At 49.5% G+C, this 20,291-nt stretch overlaps 1 protein-coding gene across 1 annotated transcript in view; it reads right to left on the reverse strand.

Annotated features, from left to right (window-relative positions):
* The window catches only part of FASN (fatty acid synthase), a 196,418-nt gene that overhangs the window by 53,159 nt on the left and 122,968 nt on the right, over positions 1-20,291 (reverse strand). The window contains exons 26-32 of the mRNA XM_075349737.1: positions 15,568-15,704; positions 8,099-8,302; positions 7,786-7,936; positions 7,516-7,694; positions 6,371-6,490; positions 2,746-2,868; positions 2,437-2,660 (exon numbers count right to left, since the gene is read on the reverse strand). Coding sequence (XP_075205852.1) covers positions 2,437-2,660; positions 2,746-2,868; positions 6,371-6,490; positions 7,516-7,694; positions 7,786-7,936; positions 8,099-8,302; positions 15,568-15,704 — 1,138 coding nt within the window. The remainder of the gene's footprint in view (positions 1-2,436; positions 2,661-2,745; positions 2,869-6,370; positions 6,491-7,515; positions 7,695-7,785; positions 7,937-8,098; positions 8,303-15,567; positions 15,705-20,291) is intronic.

Below are 20,291 nucleotides of genomic sequence, written 5' to 3' on the forward strand. Positions count from 1 at the left end.
AGGGAGAAATTCCAGAACAGGACGCAGAACCACCTTATCCTGGTGAAAAACCAGGAAGGGGGCTTTGCATGACAGCGCTGCCAGCTCCGACACTCTACGGAGCGATGTAACTGCCACTAGAAATGCCACTTTCTGCGAAAGACGTGATAAAGAGACATCCCGCAGCGGCTCGAAAGGTGGAAGAGCCGTTAGCACCCTGTTAAGGTCCCAGGGTTCCAGCGGACGCTTGTAAGGTGGGACTATGTGGCAAACTCCCTGCAGGAACGTGCGGACCTGCGGAAGCCTGGCTAGACGCTTTTGAAAAAATACGGATAGCGCCGATACTTGTCCCTTGAGAGAGCCGAGAGACAAACCCTTGTCCATTCCGGATTGAAGGAATGAAAGAAAAGTGGGTAAGGCAAAAGGCCAGGGAGTAAAACCATTATCAGAGCACCAGGATAAGAAGATCCTCCAAGACCTGTGATAGATCTTGGCGGACGTTGGTTTCCTGGCCTGTCTCATGGTGGCAATGACATCTTGAGATAACCCTGAGGACGCTAGGAGCCAGGACTCAATGGCCACACAGTCAGATTGAGGGCCACAGAATTCAGATGGAAAAACGGCCCTTGTGACAGCAAGTCTGGACGGTCTGGGAGCGCCCACGGTTGACCCACCGTGAGATGCCACAGATCCGGGTACCACGACCACCTCGGCCAAATTGTGGTCCGGGCAGGAGTCCTCCACGTGAGACCTAGGGCCCCCCTTGGGGGCGCGCTGCGGCGCGGACAGAGAGGGGCCTGCAGGCGACGATCCAACAGGGCCCGGGGCCTGTGAAAGGACCGGTCTGGACTGCAAAGCTTCTAGCAGCTTGGCAGACCATTTGTCCATAGACTGAGCCATGGATTGTGAAAGTGACTCAGAGAGTTTCTCAGCAAAAACGGCATACTCTGTCCCTGCCGCCTGGACAGGGGGAGCAGGGGGGGTCTACCTGAGCCGAGGGGCCCACTAGTGACCGAGGCTCCGGCTGAGCAAGCAAAACAGGGGTCGAGCATTGCTCACAGTGAGGGTAGGTGGAACCCGCAGGTAACATAGCCGCACAAGAGGTACAGGTCGCAAAATAACCCTGTGCCTTGGCACCCTTGCTCCTTGTGGACGACATGCTGTTGTCTCCTAAGAGAGTGATCACTGAGGGTATATGGGAAAAGGTATATAGCCCGACCGAACAGAAATATATATATATATAGTATCTATTCCGGCACCCTAAGGGGACCAGCACCGGGTGACCGGTGTGGCTTACCGACCGCTAAAAAGCGGAGCGTGTGTCCTCCAGATTCCCTGCCTTAGGTCTCCCAGAGTTGCAGAGCTCTTTCCAGGTAATCCTCCACCGGCAGAATGCCAAAAAAATGGCTGCCGGAGCTCTCTGGGGAGGAGTGGAGCCGTGGGCGGCGCTAAAAAAGTGCGGGAATCTGGGGTCCCCACAGTGATCAGTGAGGGGGGAGGAAACATACAGGATGCTCCGGCCCTCACATCCGACGTCAGGTCGGCAGTCCCGCCCTTACCCCTGACAGACAGGCCCGGGGGCAGGAGTTTTGCTACTAGGCCGCAATGAAGCCGGGGACTAAATTTAAGACCGCGGCCGACAAGCAGGCGCGGTCGGCGCGGAAGTCCGCCGGTCTTCACAAATCAGCAGCTGCTGCAGCGTCCGGGATGAAGGCGCTCCATGCACAGCCCCCATGGGGACACAGAGTACCTTATAGATGCAGGGCCCGGTCCCTGAGGATGAATAGACTCCTGTCCGGCAGATTCCCACAGGGGCTGCGGAGGGAGCACGGTCCCAGTAAATGGATGACCGGTCAGGATCCCACTTCTCCCAGAGCCGCTAAGGGATGGTGAAGGAAACGGCATGAGGCTCCGGCCTTTGTACCCGCAATGGGTACCTCAACCTTAACAGCACCGCCGACGTAGTGGGGTGAGAAGAGAACATGCCGGGGGCCCAAGTGGGGGCCCACTTTTCTTCCAACCGATATAACTAATATGAGAATGCATGAGTGGATGTGTGCCTCCTTCCACACAAAGCATAAAACTGAGGAGCCCGTGATGCACGGGAGGGTGTATAGGCAGAGGGGAGGGGTTACACTTTTTAAAGTGTAATACTTTGTGTGGCCTCCGGAGGCAGAAGCTATACACCCAATTGTCTGGGTCTCCCAATGGAGCGACAAAGAAATTAGGCTCTCAATAGCCCAGGACCAATGATTTGCAAACATCTATATGAAAAAAAATACATGTTTTCTACATTTTCTGGTGTAATACTATTCAATACTTTTTCATTAAAGATTCCTGTAAAAAATGGACATAGTCATAAATATATTGAAAGGCCAATTTTGTCTCGCCAACATTTTTGGAGAACTCTTATGTAAGAGCTATCTAATATTTTGGTTCATAGCAAATTACTCTGACCTTTATAAGGACTTTGCCAATGTGCTTTCCTTGAGCCATGAACCGAAAGGCTGGCTCCACTTCATCACGAGTGAAGATGGTGCACTTTAGTGGCTTGACTACTCCATCTCGAATTCCAGACTTCAGTAGATCAGACACTTCCTCCCATTCTTTGTTTCCTTCTTCAAAAAGCGCATCGAGAAGAATACCATGGAATGCCACATTCTTCAGGAAAAGAGCCATTCCTATACAACATCATCAGACGTGTTTGTCATGGAAAATGAGCAACTATCTTAAGACAAAAAAGTTCTTAGATTTGGTTAAACTTACCTAATGGAGTATTGTTTGACAGATCATATTTGCCAATTTCCAAGAAGCGTCCATGGCGTGCAAGGCAGCGGAGACTAGCCTGTAATTTTTCTTCTGCCAAAGAGTTAAGGATGAGATCCACTCCTACAGTGAAAAAACACAATATTTTGCTGGAGTTTGAATCAGTCTACATCTAGGAGCTTTCTGGTTACAAAAAAAACAGTTACCTTTGCTTTCATTATTTAGATTCCCTTCAACACAATGCAGTCATCAATCTAGTTTGTTAGTTAATCCTCCCAAAACTTCCAGCCAGCTCTCCCTCTATGGCTACATTTCTGAAGAAGCAGAGCTGTATCTGTTCTACCGCTCACACACTCCCACCTTCATTGTCAACCTATTCTACCTGCAAAGTACCATCCTGAGACTCCCAGTCTCAAGGTGAATAAATCACTGCACACTCAATTTCTCCTTTCAAACTTTCCTCACACTTCACCTAGTAGGTGCTGTCTTGATACTCTCATGCAGACTGTAATGTTACTTACTGGTGCTGATAATGGCACCCCACAGGCTCAATATGATGTAGGGAAGCAATGAGTCATGTAATGGATTCATGTATTATACTGTAATCTAGCACTCTGGAAAGCCCAGCACCATCCCATGTGGCCAAAGTTGCAAGTTGATAAGATTGCTCACAACCATTCCCTGTACACATCCCCAGTTAGGCTAGGTTCACACACTGCGTTTTTTTGACGCTGCGTTTTTGTGCGTTTTTTGCGGCAAAAACCGCACAAAAACGCACCTGCGTCAAAAAAACGCGGAAAAAACACACGCATTTTGCCGCGATTTGGTGCGTTTTTTTGCTGCGTTTTGCTGCGTTTTTGCTCACTGCATCTTTATGCGTTTTTTATCAGTGAACAAAAAAAAGGTCTGATGTCATTTTCTTCTTCAATGTGTTCTTCATTCTCCACTAGTGTATGCAGAAGAGCAGACAGCTGCAGAACTACAAGGCTCAGCATACTCCATCCAATACTGTTTGCAGGAGAGCAGACAGCAGCTGCAGAACTACAAGGCTCAGCATGCTCCATCCAGGACTGTATGCTTGAGGGAGAGTCAGGGGGAGCAGAACTACAAGGCTCAGCATCCTCCTTCCAGGACTGTATGCAGGATTTCTTTGCCCCCCCCAAACAAAAAAAATTACGTGGGCTTCGCCATATTTTTGTATGCTAGCCGGGTACAGCAGGAAGGTACGGGCTGCCCCCAACCCCCAGCTGCCTATTTGTACCCGGCTGGGAACCAAAAATATAAGGAAGCCCTTTTTTTTTTAATTATTTCATGAATTTCATGAAATAATTTAAAAAAAAAAAAAATGACGTGAGCTTCGCCCAATTTTTGAGTCCAGCCGGGTACAACTAGGCAGCTGGGGATTGGAATCCACAGTGCAGGGTGCCCATGCTTTCTGGCTACCCCCGCTGTGAATTGCAGTCCCACACCCACCCCAGAAAATGGCGCTTTCATAGAAGCGCCATCTTCTGGCGCTGTATCCAACTCTTCCGGCTGCCCTGATGCCGGGTGGCTCGCTGGGTAATAATGGGGTTAGGGATAGCTGTATAGCTGGCCCTAAGCCCGAAATTCATGGTGTCACGCCAATATTAGACATGGCCACCATGAATTTCTAGTAAAGATAAAAAAAAAAACACAACACACAGAAAAATATTTTTATTAGAAATAAAACACAACACAATTAGTGACTCCATCTTTATTGAAATAAAGAACCCCCCCTCCGCAGTAATCCTGGGTCAAGGGTCCCGCGCCGTCCAATCCGGATCCAATATCATCTGATCGATTTGCTAGAAGGCAAAGTGATCAGATGATGTGTCAGGTTCTAAGGGCTGAAGCACATCACACATCAGCTGATTGTATAAAAGCCGTTTATACAATCAGCAGATGCATCGGTGCAAAAATAAATAAATAAATAAATACTCACTTATGTGCTGATTACCGGCAGCTCCTGGAGCGATGGGGCGGGAGTCTGATCCTGTCCGATCGCTGCAGCAGCTGCCGGTAATCAGGGATGAAGTCTCCTGACACAACCGCTGATAACCGGCCGGGCGCCGGCGTTAGCCCGAGATTTACGATCAGCTGATGCGTCAGGTGACTGCAACAGGTGATCCATCGCCAGGTCCTGCGACCTGCAGGCATACGTACCCGGGGAGACTGCACACACCGGCGGGCATGGCACCGGGAGGCTGCTGACAGGTGAGTATAACTTTTTTTTTTTTTTCTACTGTTCACTTTTGTTTTCGCAGCCGCTTCCACCTCCCGCCCAGACATGGCGCCGCACGGCAGCATACATGCCCAGGACGGGAGGTGGAAGCGGCGGTGACAGTACCGGGAGGATTCACGCTTCTGTGTTTACTGACAGAAGGAATCCTCTTCCTGTACTTGTCACTTTACTACCCACCTCCTGCGTTTATAGCTGCGTTTTTGGTCTTAGAAACGCACCAAAACGCACCAAAACGCAGCTATTTGCATTTCTCATTGCGTCTTTCAACATCCCATTGCTTTCAATGGATGAAAAGCGCAATGAAAAACGCGGGGAATAATTGACATGCTGCGTTTTTGTGGCACCACAAAAACGCAGCTGAAAAAAAACGCTGTGTGCAGACAGCAAAAATGAAAACTCATAGACTTTGCTGGGGAAGCAAAGTCATGCAGTTTTCTGAGCAAAAACGCACCCGAAAACTGCCCAAAAACGCCGCGAAAAACGCATTGTGTGAACTTACCCTTACTGTAAACTTGCAGAGAATCACAGGTTGTGTCCACCATGACACCACCGTTCAAAGCACAGGCAAAAAAATCTCTGTGCTCTGTGCTTTGAGCAGACTGTAGCAGAGAGTAAAGGCCGCTTTACACGCTGCGATATCGGTACCGATATCGCTAGCGTGGGTACCCGCCCCCATCTGTTGTGCGACACGGGCAAATCGCTGCCCGTGCCGCACAACATCGCCCGGACCCGTCACACTACTTACCTGCCCGGCGACGTCGCTGTGACCGGCAAACTGCCTCCTTTCTAAGGGGGCGGTTCGTTCAGCGTCACAGCGACGTCACAGCTGCGTTACTGAACCGCCGCCCAATAGAAGTGGAGGGGCGGAGATGAGCGGGACGTAACATCCCGCCCACCTCCTTCCTTCCGCATATCGGCCGGGAGGCAGGTAAGGAGAGGTTCCTCGTTCCTGCGGTGTCACACGGAGCGATGTGTGCTGCCGCAGGAACGAGGAACAACCTCGTTACTGCTGCAGTAACGATTTTTGAGAATGGACCCCCCATGTCACCGATGAGCGAGTTTGCACGTTTTTGCAACGATGCAAAATCGCTCATAGGTGTCACACGCAACGGCATCGCTAATGCGGCCGGATGTGCGTCACCAATTCCGTGACCCCAATGAGTTCGCATTAGCGATGTCGTAGCGTGTAAAGCCCCCTTAAGGAGATGGAGATCACATCACCATGGCTTAGAAATAGAAAAGAATTTTAACAGAAAATAAATTATGGAATTTCTTAATGTGTGATAGGCTTTCCAACACTTTAAAGACGTATTTGCTTGGAAAAAACTCTTTAGCTAAAATTAAATCTTAGCGTCCACTCACCTTTCCCTCCTGTAACAGTGAGCACATGTTGTTCAAAAGATGTATTTCGGGAATTTGCAAAACAGCTGGCATCAAGCTGTGGGAATCTGCTCTGGAGATATTGCTGCTTTTCCGAAGATCCTAAGTAATACATATGAATATTCCAGGTCAATGTTTGTGTTTTGTACTTAAATCTTGAGCTTCAAAAAACTGCTTAACAAACATGCGCCCCCCCTGTGGCCAGACGCAACAAGGTAACTGCTGGAACTGTGTATGCCTGTTTGTAACCCATGCTTTGATTGTAACTGTACTCTGACATATGTATATTCTGTAGATTCCCTATTGTATATATTGTAGTTTCTAGTGTGCTTTAGGCTGATTAAATTATATAATTAATCTTGGGCTGTTCTGTTATCTCGATCTTGAATCCCACGTCTGTGTGTTCGGCTAATAGTTACCGTGAAGCGGTTGGTGGCAGCGAGTTGTGCCAAGGATTATTGTGGGGAGGCCAGTGAGATTCGGGGAGGTTTTATATATTCCGCCCGCGGAGGTCGGGGGAATATATACCCTACTCTCACTGGGGACCCTTCAATAATCGGCATAAGTAGTATAGCGGCCTCCTTGCTTATTGTCGGGCAATTCCATAATTGGCCTGACTATAAGAGGGGCGCTAGAGAGCGCGTCACGTGCTCTGACTGTCGGTCGGGAGGTATAAAGGAGGGGTGACCCCCACTTGTTACCCCCCGATTGTGACGTACTGGTAGCCAGCGCGGGGGATTTCTGAGTGACCCCCCCGGTGGTTTGTGACAGATGTATTTCGGGAATTTGCAAAACAGCTGGCATCAAGCTGTGGGAATCTGCTCTGGAGATATTGCTGCTTTTCCGAAGATCCTAAGTAATACATATGAATATTCCAGGTCAATGTTTGTGTTTTGTACTTAAATCTTGAGCTTCAAAAAACTGCTTAACAAACATTACTATTCTTATATAAGATGTCATTTCATATTATATTAAAGCCAATCAGAACCCCAAAATGTTTGCTACATAGAATAAAAAAAGAAATTACTGTAGATAGAAACAGCCAGGATCAGATTTTTTACCAAGTTGGGCAGAAGTCCTAGGTTTGGTGGCAAGGAATGGAATAAACATTCTTCAGAACAACCTACCTACTGTTGTGAAGACGCGGCAACCCATGCTAAGAGAAATAGCTATTGCCGCCTGTCCAACGCCACCTGATCCAGAGTGGATTAGGACGCTCTCACCCTTCCTCATCCGTCCACGCACAATCAGGGCATAGTATGCTGTGGCGTAGACCACAGGAACTGAGGCAGCATCAGCCAAAGACCTACAAATGGAAAGAGCAGAATCAAACTGTAAACACACAATAATTACAAACTAATAATTTGCAATTCATTTTGCCAAAATTGTGAACTTACCAGTCTTCAGGTACATTCCACAAGAAGCGTTGATCGGCGTCCACAATAGTAGCAAGGCCCTTAGCTGGAAGAAGTCCCATTACCCTGTTTCCTGCAGGGTCATGTCCCGAAAACTCCATTCCCAGCATACACTGCTGGAGAGCTACGTCTCCTAAAGATAATAAATGAAGCAAAGTGAATATTTATTTATATTTTTAAATACATTTTTCGATTTACAAATGGGACCATAGTGCCACGTACAAAGACCCTAGAAGTTGTACATGTGGCTATGCTTTCTACAATTTCATGAATATATAATGGAAATGTTTCATACCAGGTATGGCATCGGGGGGCAGCTTCCCAGTTGCCAACATGATGTCACGGAAGTTGAGCGATGAGTAGTAGACCTGACACAGTTTCACATTGGGATTGGTAGGGTGGAAGTGGCGTAGGGGAGATGCAATCCAGCGTAGGGTGGAGAGATCTCCTCGGGTCAGCACATTCACAAAAGCATAGGCTGTTTCATCCTGAGCTTGTCCTATTGGTAAGGTAAAAATAATTATCCAAACTAAATTACACACAAATTAGAGTTTAATTCTACATCTGCATTTTACGTTACAAAGTGGTGGCATTGACAAGTTTGGACAGAGAATATCATCCTTTGTTTAAATGGTTCCCTGAAGCTAACCTGATGTTCAAGACATTACTGAAGATCCCGCTGTATTCATGAGTTTCTCATTTCAAGCTAAAGAAATCGTCTCATATGTCCCCCAAAAAAGGCCCGCATTAAACCAATACCAAAAACGTCAAGCGAGATACAGTGTGTCCACCCATAATCTGTCCACCGCCATTAACTTGAGAATGGCGGCAGCTATAAGCATAGAAGTGGTGTCAAAGTATAGTAAAGTATCCATGCGCTATGCAATGAAACCACCTACAGCGCCATCTGGTGGAAAACAATGGAGTTAGCATTTTTATCTCGAAAATGGAATGAGATAGAGAAAAAAGTGAATTAAAAAATTGTAGGGCATCATCAATTTAATACGAATCGACACCTTGCCTACAGATATGCTATGATTAGAACGTGTAAAACTCACAAGGATGCGGACGTGAAGCGATACCTCATGGAGACCTTCCTACAAGTCATTGGGTATGGTGGCTGCGTGGAGTGGCCTCCACGCTCACCTGACCTAATCCCATTGGACTTCTTTCTGTGAGGTCACATCAAACAGCAGGTGTATGCGACCCCTCCACCACCATTGCAGGACCTACAACGACGTATCACAGATGCTTGTGCAAACGTGTCACCTACCATATTGCACAACGTGCAGCAAGATACAGTATGCTGTCCAGAGTCCAGATGTGCATTGCAGCTGACAGTGGCCACTTTGAGCATCAAAGTTAAATAAGCGCCATATGCGAGACCAGCATTCAATGTTTTGGGGGGTCATGGGTTTCATATCATAGCATTTCTGTATGCAAGGTGTCAATTCGTATTGAATTGACGATGCCCTACAATTTTTTTATTCACTTTTTTTCTCTATCTCGTTCTGTTTTCTAGATAAAAAAGAGAATTTTGTTTACTTACCGTAAGTTCTTTTTCTTATAGTTCCGTATTGGGAGACCCAGACATTGGGTGTATAGCTTCTGCCTCCTGAGGACACACAAAGTACTACACTAAAAAGTTTAGCTCCTCCCTCTGAGCATATACACCCCCTGGATAACCAGATCTAGCCAGTTTAGTGCAAAAGCTGAAGGAGAATAGCCACCCACAAGTAAAGACAGAGCAAGAACCGGAACAACCGGAGCCTCTGTCTACAACAACAGCCAGTGATAACACGCGGAACAAGAAACTGCCAACAGGCAACAGGGAGGGTGCTTGCTGGGTCTCCCAATACGGAACTATAAGAAAAAGAGTTTACGGTAAGTAAACAAAATTCTCTTTTTCTTTATCGTTCCTATGGGAGACCCAGACCATGGGACGTCTCAAAGCAGTCCATGGGTGGGAATAAACAGAAAACTGAGAAGTAGGCGGAGCCTAACTTCACAAATGGGCGACAGCCGCCTGAAGGATGCGTCTGCCCAAGCTCGCATCTGCCGAAGCATGAGCATGCACTTGGTAGTGCTTTGAAAAGGTATGCAGGCTAGTCCAAGTGGCAGCCTGACAGACCTGCTGAGCCGTAGCCTGGTGCCTGAAAGCCCAAGAGGCACCGACAGCTCTGGTCGAGTGTGCCTTGATCCCCGGCGGGGGAGGCACCTGAGTACACTGGTAGGCATCGGATATGGCCGACCTAATCCAACGAGCTAAGGTCGGCTTAGAAGCCGAGAGGCCCTTACGCCGACCTGTGGTTAGCACAAAAAGAGAGGTGCACCGCCTAAGAACAGCGGTGCGAGACACATAGATCCGGAGTGCCCGCACCAGATCCAGAGTATGCAACGCTTTTTCAAAGCAATGAACAGGAGCCGGACAAAAGGAAGGCAGGGAAATGTCCTGGTTAAAGTGGAAAGGAGAAACCACCTTAGGGAGAAAATCCGGAGTCGGACGGAGAACCACCTTGTCTTGATGAAAAACCAAAAAAGGTGACTCCGAAGAGAGCGCAGCCAAATCAGAGACTCTCCTGAGGGAAGTTATGGCCACTAGAAAGACCACTTTCTGTGAAAGACGAGACAAAGAAACCTCCCTAAGAGGCTCAAAGGGGGTTTCTGCAAGGCCGTGAGGACCAGATTGAGGTCCCAGGGATCCAAGGGCCGCCGGTAAGGCGGAATGATGTGAGACGCGCCCTGCATGAAGGTGCGCACCTGAGCCAGCCGGGCGATACACCGCTGGAACAGCACTGACAGAGCCGAGACTTGTCCCTTGAGGGAATTGAGGGATAGTCCTAGCTGCAGACCGGACTGTAAAAAGGACAGAAGGGTCGGCAAGGAAAAAGGCCAAGGAGCATGGCCGGAAGAGCGACACCAGGACAGGAAAATTCTCCAGGTCCTGTGATAGATTTTGGCCGAGGAAGACTTCCGAGCCCGAGTCATAGTGGAGATGACTTCAGGAGGAATACCAGAAGCTGTCAAGATCCAGGACTCAAGAGCCACGCCGTCAATCTGAGAGCTGCAGAATTCTGGCGGAAAAACGGACCTTGTGAGAGAAGGTCTGGACCGTTTGGAAGATGCCACGGCACCTCTACGGACAGATGGAGCAGGTCTGGGTACCAAGCTCGCCTGGGCCAGTCCGGTGCAATGAGGATGACCCGACGGCCCTCCCTTCTGATCTTGCGCAGAACTCTGGGCAAGAGAACTAGAGGGGGAAACACGTAGGACAGACGAAACTGGGACCAATCTTGAACCAGAGCGTCCGCTGCAAGGGCCTGAGGATCGTGGGAGCAAGCCACGTAAACCGGAACCTTGTTGTTGTGCCGGGATGCCATTAGATCCACTTCCGGAGTGCCCCACTTGCGGCAGATTGACTGAAACACTGCCGGATGCAGGGACCACTCGCCACTGTCCACGGTTTGACGGCTGAGATAATCTGCTTCCCAGTTTTCCACGCCTGGGATGTGGACTGCGAATATGGTGGACTTGGAGTCCTCCGTCCATTGAAGGATGCGTTGAACCTCCAACATTGCCAGGCGGCTGCGTGTCCCGCCTTGGTGATTGATGTAGGCAACCGCTGTCGCGTTGTCTGACTGGACTCGGATGTGCTTGCCCGCCAAAAGGTGGTGAAAGGCTAGGAGAGCCAGAAGCACAGCTCTGGTTTCCAACACATTGATCGAGAGGGCTGACTCGGACGGAGTCCAAGTGCCCTGTGCTCGGTGGTGGAGACATACCGCTCCCCAGCCGGATAGACTGGCATCCGTGGTGAGGATCACCCAGGACGGGGCCAGGAAGGAGCGTCCCTGAGCAGAGAGCGGGGCCGAAGCCACCACTGAAGGGAGCCCCTGGTCTGTGGCGACAGAGCCACTAGCCTGTGCAAGGAGGAAGTCCGCTTGTCCCAACAGCGGAGAATGTCCAGCTGCAGAGGACGCAGATGGAACTGGGCAAAGGGAACAGCCTCCATTGACGCCACCATCTGACCCAGCACCTGCATCAGGTGCCTGATGGAATGACGGCGGGGCCTCAGCAGAGAGCGCACCGCCAGATGGAGGGACTGCTGTTTGACTAAGGGCAGCTTCACAAGTGCCGGCAGAGTCTCGAACTGCATCCCTAGGTACGTGAGCCTCTGGGTCGGAGTCAGAGTGGATTTGGGCAGATTGACAAGCCACCCGAATTGGGTTAGAGTGGCGAGAGTGAGCGAGACACTCCGCTGACAGTCTGCGCTGGATGAAGCCTTGACTAGAAGGTCGTCCAGGTAAGGAATCACTGCCAACCCCTGGAGGTGCAGAACCGCAACCACTGCTGCCATGACCTTGGTGAATACTCGAGGGGCCGTGGCTAACCCGAAGGGGAGAGCCACGAATTGGAAATGTTCCTCTCCGATTGCAAAACGTAACCAACGCTGGTGTGAAACTGCAATTGGCACATGCAGATAGGCATCTCTGATGTCGATGGATGCCAGGAAATCTCCTTGGGTCATTGAGGCAATGACTGATCGCAGAGACTCCATGCGAAAATGCCGCACCTGAACATGCTTGTTGAGAAGCTTGAGATCCAGGATGGGCCGGAAGGAACCGTCCTTTTTGGGGACTAGGAAGAGATTTGAGTAGAAACCTCTGAACCGTTCCCGGGCGGGAACCGGTACAATTACTCCGTTGGCCTGCAAGGATGCCACGGCCTGAGAGAAGGCTGCGGCCTTGGAGCAGGGGGGAGTTGACAGAAAAAATCTGTTTGGCGGGCTGGAAGAGAATTCTATCCTGTAGCCGTGGGAGATGATATCCCGCACCCACTGATCGGAGACGTGTTGAAACCACACGTCGCCAAAGTGGGAGAGCCTGCCACCGACTAAGGACGTTGCTGGCGCGGCCAGATAGTCAAGAGGAGGCTGCCTTAGTGGCAGCAGCTCCTGCGGTCTTTTGTGGACGCGCCTTTGTGCGCCAGTTGGGTTTTTGGTCCTTGGCTGAGTTAGTGGACGAGGCCGAGGGCTTAGAGGATAACCAGTTGGAGGAACGAAAGGAACGAAACCTCGACTGGTTCCTACCCTGGGCAGGTTTCCTGGTTTTAGTTTGTGGCATGGAAGTACTCTTCCCGCCAGTAGCTTCCTTAATAATTTCATCCAGTTGTTCACCGAATAGCCTGGATCCAGCAAAAGGGAGCCCAGCAAGGTACTTCTTTGAAGAAGCATCTGCCTTCCACTCTCGAAGCCACAAGATCCTGCGGATAGCGAGGGAATTATCCGAAGCCACCGCAGTGCGGTGAGAAGCCTCCAGCATGGCAGACATGGCATAGGATGAAAAAGCTTAAGCTTGGGAAGTTAAGGCAACCATTTCGGGCATAGATTCCCTGGTGAGGGAATGCATCTCCTCTAGAGAAGCAGAGATGGCCTTGAGAGCCCACACTGCTGCAAAAGATGGGGAGAACGAGGCCCCAGCCGCCTCATATACAGATTTGGCCAGAAGGTCAACCTGGCGGTCAGTGGAATCCTTAAGAGAGGTGCCATCAGCCACTGATACAACGGTCCGGGCTGAGACACCGGAGGGTCTACCTTTGGTGAATGAGCCCACTCCTTGACCACCTCAGGTGGAAAGGGAAAACGGTCATCAGAACCACGCTTTGGGAAGCGTTTGTCAGGACAGGCCCTAGGCTTGGTCACAGTGGCCTGAAAACTGGAGTGGTTAAAGAACACACTCCTTGTCCTCTTAGGCAAGGTAAACTGGTGCTTTTCTGCCAGAGAGGGTTGCTCCTCTGATACTGGCGGATTGAGGTCCAGTACAGAATTAATGTACGCAATCAAATCACTAACATCTGCGTCACTTTCGGACAGATCAATGGGGCACATGGAGGTAGCGTCCGAGCCCCCAGTAAAGGCATCCTCCTCGTCCTGCGAGTCAGCTCGTGAATCAGAGCCGCGGGACGAGGAAGGAGAGGGGACCCTGCATCTCCTTTTAGGAGGACGGGGTCTGGGACCAGATGAAGAATCCTCTGTGAGCTCTGCTGAGAGAGCCCTAGCAGCAGAGGCGCCCTGAGAAGGGGGCTGATGCATGTTCAGCAAAGTTCGGGACAGCTGTCCCATGGAGTCGGCAAAAGACTGGGAGATTGACCTAGAGAAGGATTCTACCCAAGCCGGGGGTTCAGCCACCGGAGCCGGAGCAGCCGGAGGGACCACTGTGGGTGCGATTCCAGGCTGAGGCATTGTCAGGTTAGAGCAGGCATCACAATGTGGATATGTGCTCGGTTCAGGCAGCACGAGCTTACATGCAGTGCATATTGAGTACAGCCTTGCTCCTCGTGTGAGACATGCTGCTGAAGTGGGGGCTCTGAGCCAGAATGACCCCCAGAGAGTATATAAGAAGGTCCACAACCGGAGGTTGTGGCTTACCAGACCGTTTCTGTGCCCTCCAGATCCCACAGCCCGGACCCCCAAGCAGCTTAACAGGGCTGCTGCAGCCAGCGCTGATCCAGAGAAAAACGCTGAGAAAATGGCGCCGGAGCGAGGAGAGGGGGCGGGACCTGCTCTGAGAGCGGGATCTGGAGGGCCAAGGAGATTTACAGGGGAGGGGACATGTACTCAGAGAGGAGTGTCCCTCCCCTGTGCCGAACGGCCACTGGGCGGAGCCGCACTGTCCCTCTGCATGATTGACATGCGAGGGCAGTGAAATCGAAAGTAGGCCTCCGGCGAAGCCGGGGCCTAAATTTAAGCGATGCGGCCGGCGCGCAGGCACCAACGGCGCGGTTCTCAGGCGACAGCCAGAGAACCGGCCGGAAATGTCACAAAAGTTACACAGCACACTCTCCCACCATAATAAAGTACCGGGACCCCCCGAATATAAACGTCTCAGGTACTTAGCTTGCTGAGACGCAGGGTTCCAAGTCCCTGGGGATGAGTGCTCCGTCCAGCAGGATCCTGAAGGGCTGCGGATGGAGACCGGTCTCCTGCAAAGCAAGGAGAACCGTGCTGGCTCCCACTTCAAGCCAGAGCCCGAGGGATGGTGAAGGAGCGCGGCATGTAAGGCTCCAGCCTTGTAAATCAACCTTAACAGCACCGCCGACACAGTGGGGTGAGAAGGGACATGCCAGGAGTCCAGGCTTGGACCCGCTTTTCTTCAAAAACTTTCCAAAAATGAAAAATCAGATGAGAATGCATGTGTGGATGTATGCCTCCTGAACACAAAGCAATGAACTGGCTAGATCTGGTTATCCAGGGGGTGTATATGCTCAGAGGGAGGAGCTACACTTTTTAGTGTAGTACTTTGTGTGTCCTCCGGAGGCAGAAGCTATACACCCAATGTCTGGGTCTCCCATAGGAACGATAAAGAAAATGCTAACTCCGTTGTTTTCCACCAGATGGCGCTATAGGTGGTTTCATTGCGTAGCGCATGGCTAGTTTACTATAGCTAGACACCACTTCTATGCCTATAACTGCTGCCGTTCTCAAGTTAATGGCGGTGGACAGGATATGGGTGGACACACTGTATGATAATAATAATAGTAGTAATAATTGTATTTATACAGCGCTAACATATTCCCCAGCACTTTACTATTAAGACATTGAGATCTTAACCAGTTTATCCCCGTGATGGTTTATCTATGACTTCTACATCAACCAAATTATCTATGGAGCAGGCACATGGCACATACAGTATGATGCTCATCCTACTTACATAAATACTGCCATTCATCTAATACTGCCATTCATCTCAAAAATAGTTATATACTCACCTCTCAGAAAAGGTGTGTGTCGGAAGGCTCCCCATCTTCCGTCCTGGTAGACATTCATTGCCAGATCCTGGCTCTGCTGCTGCAGAATCTCTTTTTCAGATACTTTATGTGAATTCACATCAGAGTTAAAGATGCACCTGAAAATAAAATGTCAAGCTGTACTGTAGCTATGCATGAAGGAACATTAATAGTTAATGTTATTTAACTCAATAAATACAATTTCTTTCTAGTAATGCGTAAACAGAAATGGGTGGCATGAGACAGATAATGTACGTTCATAATAATATAAGGACCTGTCAACAGGTCAAAGGTGACCAGTGCAGTTATTTTATTCCATTTTTTTGTTTTTGTTTTTTTCTGCCATGTGTCCCGTCTTCCTTTTTGTTTAGTGCTAAGTCTATGGTTTTTACCATGGGGGCGGTGCTCACTGGGCAATAATGGAGAACAGACTGTAGATGACCCAGAGTATCCTGTGAGCAAATGCCATAGAAATTATCACTAAATACAAAGGCCCATATCTCTGGAACTGTATGGTAAAATGAAAAAAAAAAAATAAAAAAAATACTCAGCTTAGCAATGACTAGTAAAATCAACAAAAAAAAGTGGGGAAAAAAGTTTTTAAAAATATGAAAAACATTTGCCCCCTTTTGCTCCATTGAAAATAAAACAATTTAACCCCTTAACGACCTTTGACGTACTGAGTACGTCATGGTGACATGGTGCTAAACGACCCATGACGTACTCAGTACGTCATGGCGAAATCGCGGTCCCGGAGCACCGGGGAGTGAAATTTGTTTACTTAAACGGTAGATTCGGGAAGGAGGGGACCTCTGCCTGACCTCAGGAGGGGTGGTGCCTCCTCCCCGAACCTACAGAGGCTGTGATTGGCTGACGAACGCCGCTCAGCCAATTACAGCCACTGTAATGTTCCAGCCATTGAAAATGGCTGGAACATTGAAATCCAGCCCTGATCAGTGCTGCTGTAGCACTGGCCATTGGCTGGAGCTGGGTGATCGATGCTTCAGCTGCCCCCAGCTCTGATTGGAGAGACCGGTCTTGTGACCGCTCTCTCCAATCAATGTGGATCTGCGGCCTGTGACCGTCCCTGGAAGCCGAGGAGAGCGGTAAGTTGCTGTCCCCGCCGCCCGCCCCTGTCCCCGATCGCCCCGCCGCTGCTCCCGCTCCACCGCTGTCCCCACCGCTGTCTCCGATCGCCCCGCCGCTGCTCCCGCTCCACCGCAGTCCCCGCCGCTGCTCCCGCTCCACCGCTGTCCCCGCCGCTGCTCCCGCTCCACCGCTGTCCCCGCCGCTGTCTCCGATCGCCCCGCCGCCGCTCCCGATCCACCGCTGTCCCCGGTGCCATGCTCCCGCTCCACCGCTGTCCCCGGTGCCATGCTCCCGCTCCACCGCTGTCCCCGCCGCCGCTCCCGATCCACCGCTGTCCCCGCCGCCTTGCTCGCCACTGTCCCCGCCGCCGTCGCACCCACCCTTTTCAGCCGCTGCTGCCCCTGAATCGGCCCCCACTGTTCCCGATCGGCGGCCGCCGCCGCCTCCTTCATCGGCTGCCCCTTCTCCATCGCCACACCTCCTATCCCTCCATGTGCTTGCAGCACATGTGGGGGGAGGGTGGCTGGCTTGCAGCACATGTGGGGGGAGGGTGGCTGGCTTGCAGCACATGTGCTGCAAGCCACCCTCCCCCCACATGTGCTGCAAGCCACCCTCCCCCCACATGTGCTGCAAGCCACCCTCCCCCCACATGTGCTGCAAGCCACCCTCCCCCTACATGTGCTGCAAGCCATCCTCCCCCTACATGTGCTGCAAGCCACCCTCCCCCCGGGGCCCCCCCTCCTCCATGTGCCATCTCTCTCTCCCATCAGACTCTGCCCCCCTCCCCGATCTGCTGCCTGCTCTCTCCCATTTTCCATCTACTGCCCCCTCTCACCCTCCTCGATCTGTTGCCTCCTTCATCTGCTGCCTCTTCTGTCTACTGTGATCCTGCTGCCTAGATCCATCCTGTAAGGTAGGTATCCCCATCTCACCTCCCCCATCCTCTGCCTCTCCTCCATCCGCTGCGCCATTTCCCATCCATCCGCTGCGCCATTTCCCATCATCCATCCTCTGCGCCCTTTCCCATCCTCTGCCGCTCCTCCACCCGCTGCGCCGTTTCCCATTTTCCATCCGCTGCGCCCTTTCTCATCTGCCGCCCCGCCCTCTCACATCGCATTATCCAGCGCAGTTGCTCGCTTCCAGACTGCAGTGGATGATGCGATGCGAGACTCGTGCATTGCTCTCACGTTTGGCACTGGTCTTAGTGGCAGGCGCTCATTTTTTTTTTTTTTTTTTACTGATGTCTGTATTTTTTATTTCGCCAAACTAATTTTTTTTGTATGGGGGGGGTCTAGTTTCCAAAATGGGATCACATGTGGGGGAGCTCCATTGTTTAGGCACCTCAGGGGGTCTCCAAATGAAACATGGCGTCTGCTAATAATTCCAATCAATTTTACTGTGAAATGGCGCTCCTTCTCTTCTGAGCCCCGCCGTACGCCCAAACAATTGATTTCCACCACATATGAGGTATCGTCGTACTCAGGAGAAATTGCACAATACATTTTATGGTGCATTTTTTCCTGATACCCTTGTGGAAAAAAAAGCTACTTGTTTGAAAAAACAATTTTGTGGTAAAAAAAAGAATAAAATATTTTCACTGCTGAACATTACAAACGTTTGTGAAGCCTCCAGGGGTTCAAAGTGCTCACTAAACAGCTAGATAAATTCCATGAGGGGTCTAGTTTCCAAAACGGGGTCAATTGTGGGGGAGCTCCATTGTTTAGGCACTTCAGGGGGGTCTCCAAACGCAACATGGCGTCCGCTAATAATTCCAACCAATTTTGCTGTGAAATGGCGCTCCTTGCCTTCTGAGTCCTGCCGTGCGCCCAAACATTTGATTTCCACCACATATGGGGTATCTGCGTACTCAGGAGAAAATGCACAATACATTTTATGGTGCATTTTTTCCTGATACCCTTGTGATAAAAAAAGCTACCTGGTTGAAGCAACAGTTTTGTGGTAAAAAAATTTTTTTTTCTTTTCACGGCTCAACGTTATAAACTTCTGTGAAGCCCCCAGGGGTTCAAAGTGCACATCAAACATCTAGAAAAAATATTTGAGGGCTCTAGTTTCCAAAATGGGGTCACTTATGGGGGAGCTCCATTGTTTAGGCACCTCGGGGAGTCTTCAAACCCGACATGGCGTCCGCTAATGAGTGCAGCTAATTTTGCACTCAAAAATTCAAATGGCGCTCCTTGCCTTCCGAGTCCTGCTGTGTGCCCAAACATTTGATTACCACCACATATGGGGTATCTGCGTACTCAGGAGAAAATGCACAATACATTTTATGATGCATTTTTCCTGATACCCTTGTGAAAATACTAATTTTTATGGCTAAAGTAACATTTTTGTGTTAAAAAAGTAAAATTTTCATTTTTTCGTCTACATTGCTTTGGTTGCTGTGAAGCTCCTAAAGGGTTAATAAACTTCTTGGATGTGGTTTTGAGCAGAGTGAGGGGTGCAGATTTTAGAATTGGGTCACTTTTGGGTATTTTCTGTCGCCTAGGTTTCTCAAATCACTCCAAATGTGATGTGGTACCTAAAAAATTTTTTTTTGTAAATTTTGTTGGAAAAATGAGAAATTGGTGATGAACTTTGAACCCTTCTAACTTCCTAACGGAAATTTTTTTTTTTTCAAAAATTGCGCTGGTGTAAAGTAGACATGTGGGAAATGTTATTTAGTAACTTTTTTGTGTGACATATCTCTCAGATTTATGGGCATAAAATTTCAAATTTTGAAAATTGCAAAATTTTCAAAATTTTCGCCAAATTTCCGAAATTTTCACAAATAAACGCAAAACATATCGGCCTAAATTTACCACTAACATGAAGTACAATATGTCACGAAAAAACAATCTCAGAATCGCCAGGATCCGTTGAAGTGTTCCAGAGTTATAACCTGTCAAAGTGACACTGTTCAAAATTGCAAAAAATGGCCGGGTCTTTAAGGTGAAAACAGGCTGGGGGCTGAAGGGGTTAAAAAAAAGAAATAAATAACACATATTTGGTATCACCACGTTCAGAAATGCACGATCTATCAAAAATATAAAAAAATTAATCTGATGGGTAAAAGGCGTAACAAGAAGAAAAAAAGAGAATTTTGTTTACTTACCGTAAATTCTTTTTCTTATAGTTCCGACATGGGAGACCCAGACCATGGGTGTATAGCTTCTGCCTCCGGAGGACACACAAAGTACTACACTTAAAAGTGTAGCTCCTCCCTCCTAGCATATACACCCCCTGGATAACCAAATATAGCCAGTTTAGTGCAAAAGCTGAAGGAGGACAACCACCCACAAGTAGAGATAGAGCAAAACCCGGAACAACCGGAACCTCTGTCTACAACAACAGCCGGTGAAAACACACGGAACAAGAAAACTGCCAACAGGCAACAGGGAGGGTGCTGGGTCTCCCATGTTGGAACTATAAGAAAAAGAATTTACGGTAAGTAAACAAAATTCTCTTTTTCTTCATCGTTCCTTATGGGAGACCCAGACCATGGGACGTTCCAAAGCAGTCCATGGGTGGGAATAAACAGAAAACTGAGAAGTAGGCGAAACCTAACTTGGGCGACAGCCGCCTGAAGGATGCGCCTGCCCAAGCTCGCATCTGCCGAA

Source organism: Anomaloglossus baeobatrachus, chromosome 5, assembly GCF_048569485.1.
Source record: "Anomaloglossus baeobatrachus isolate aAnoBae1 chromosome 5, aAnoBae1.hap1, whole genome shotgun sequence".
NCBI classification, from domain to species: Eukaryota; Metazoa; Chordata; class Amphibia; order Anura; family Aromobatidae; genus Anomaloglossus; species Anomaloglossus baeobatrachus.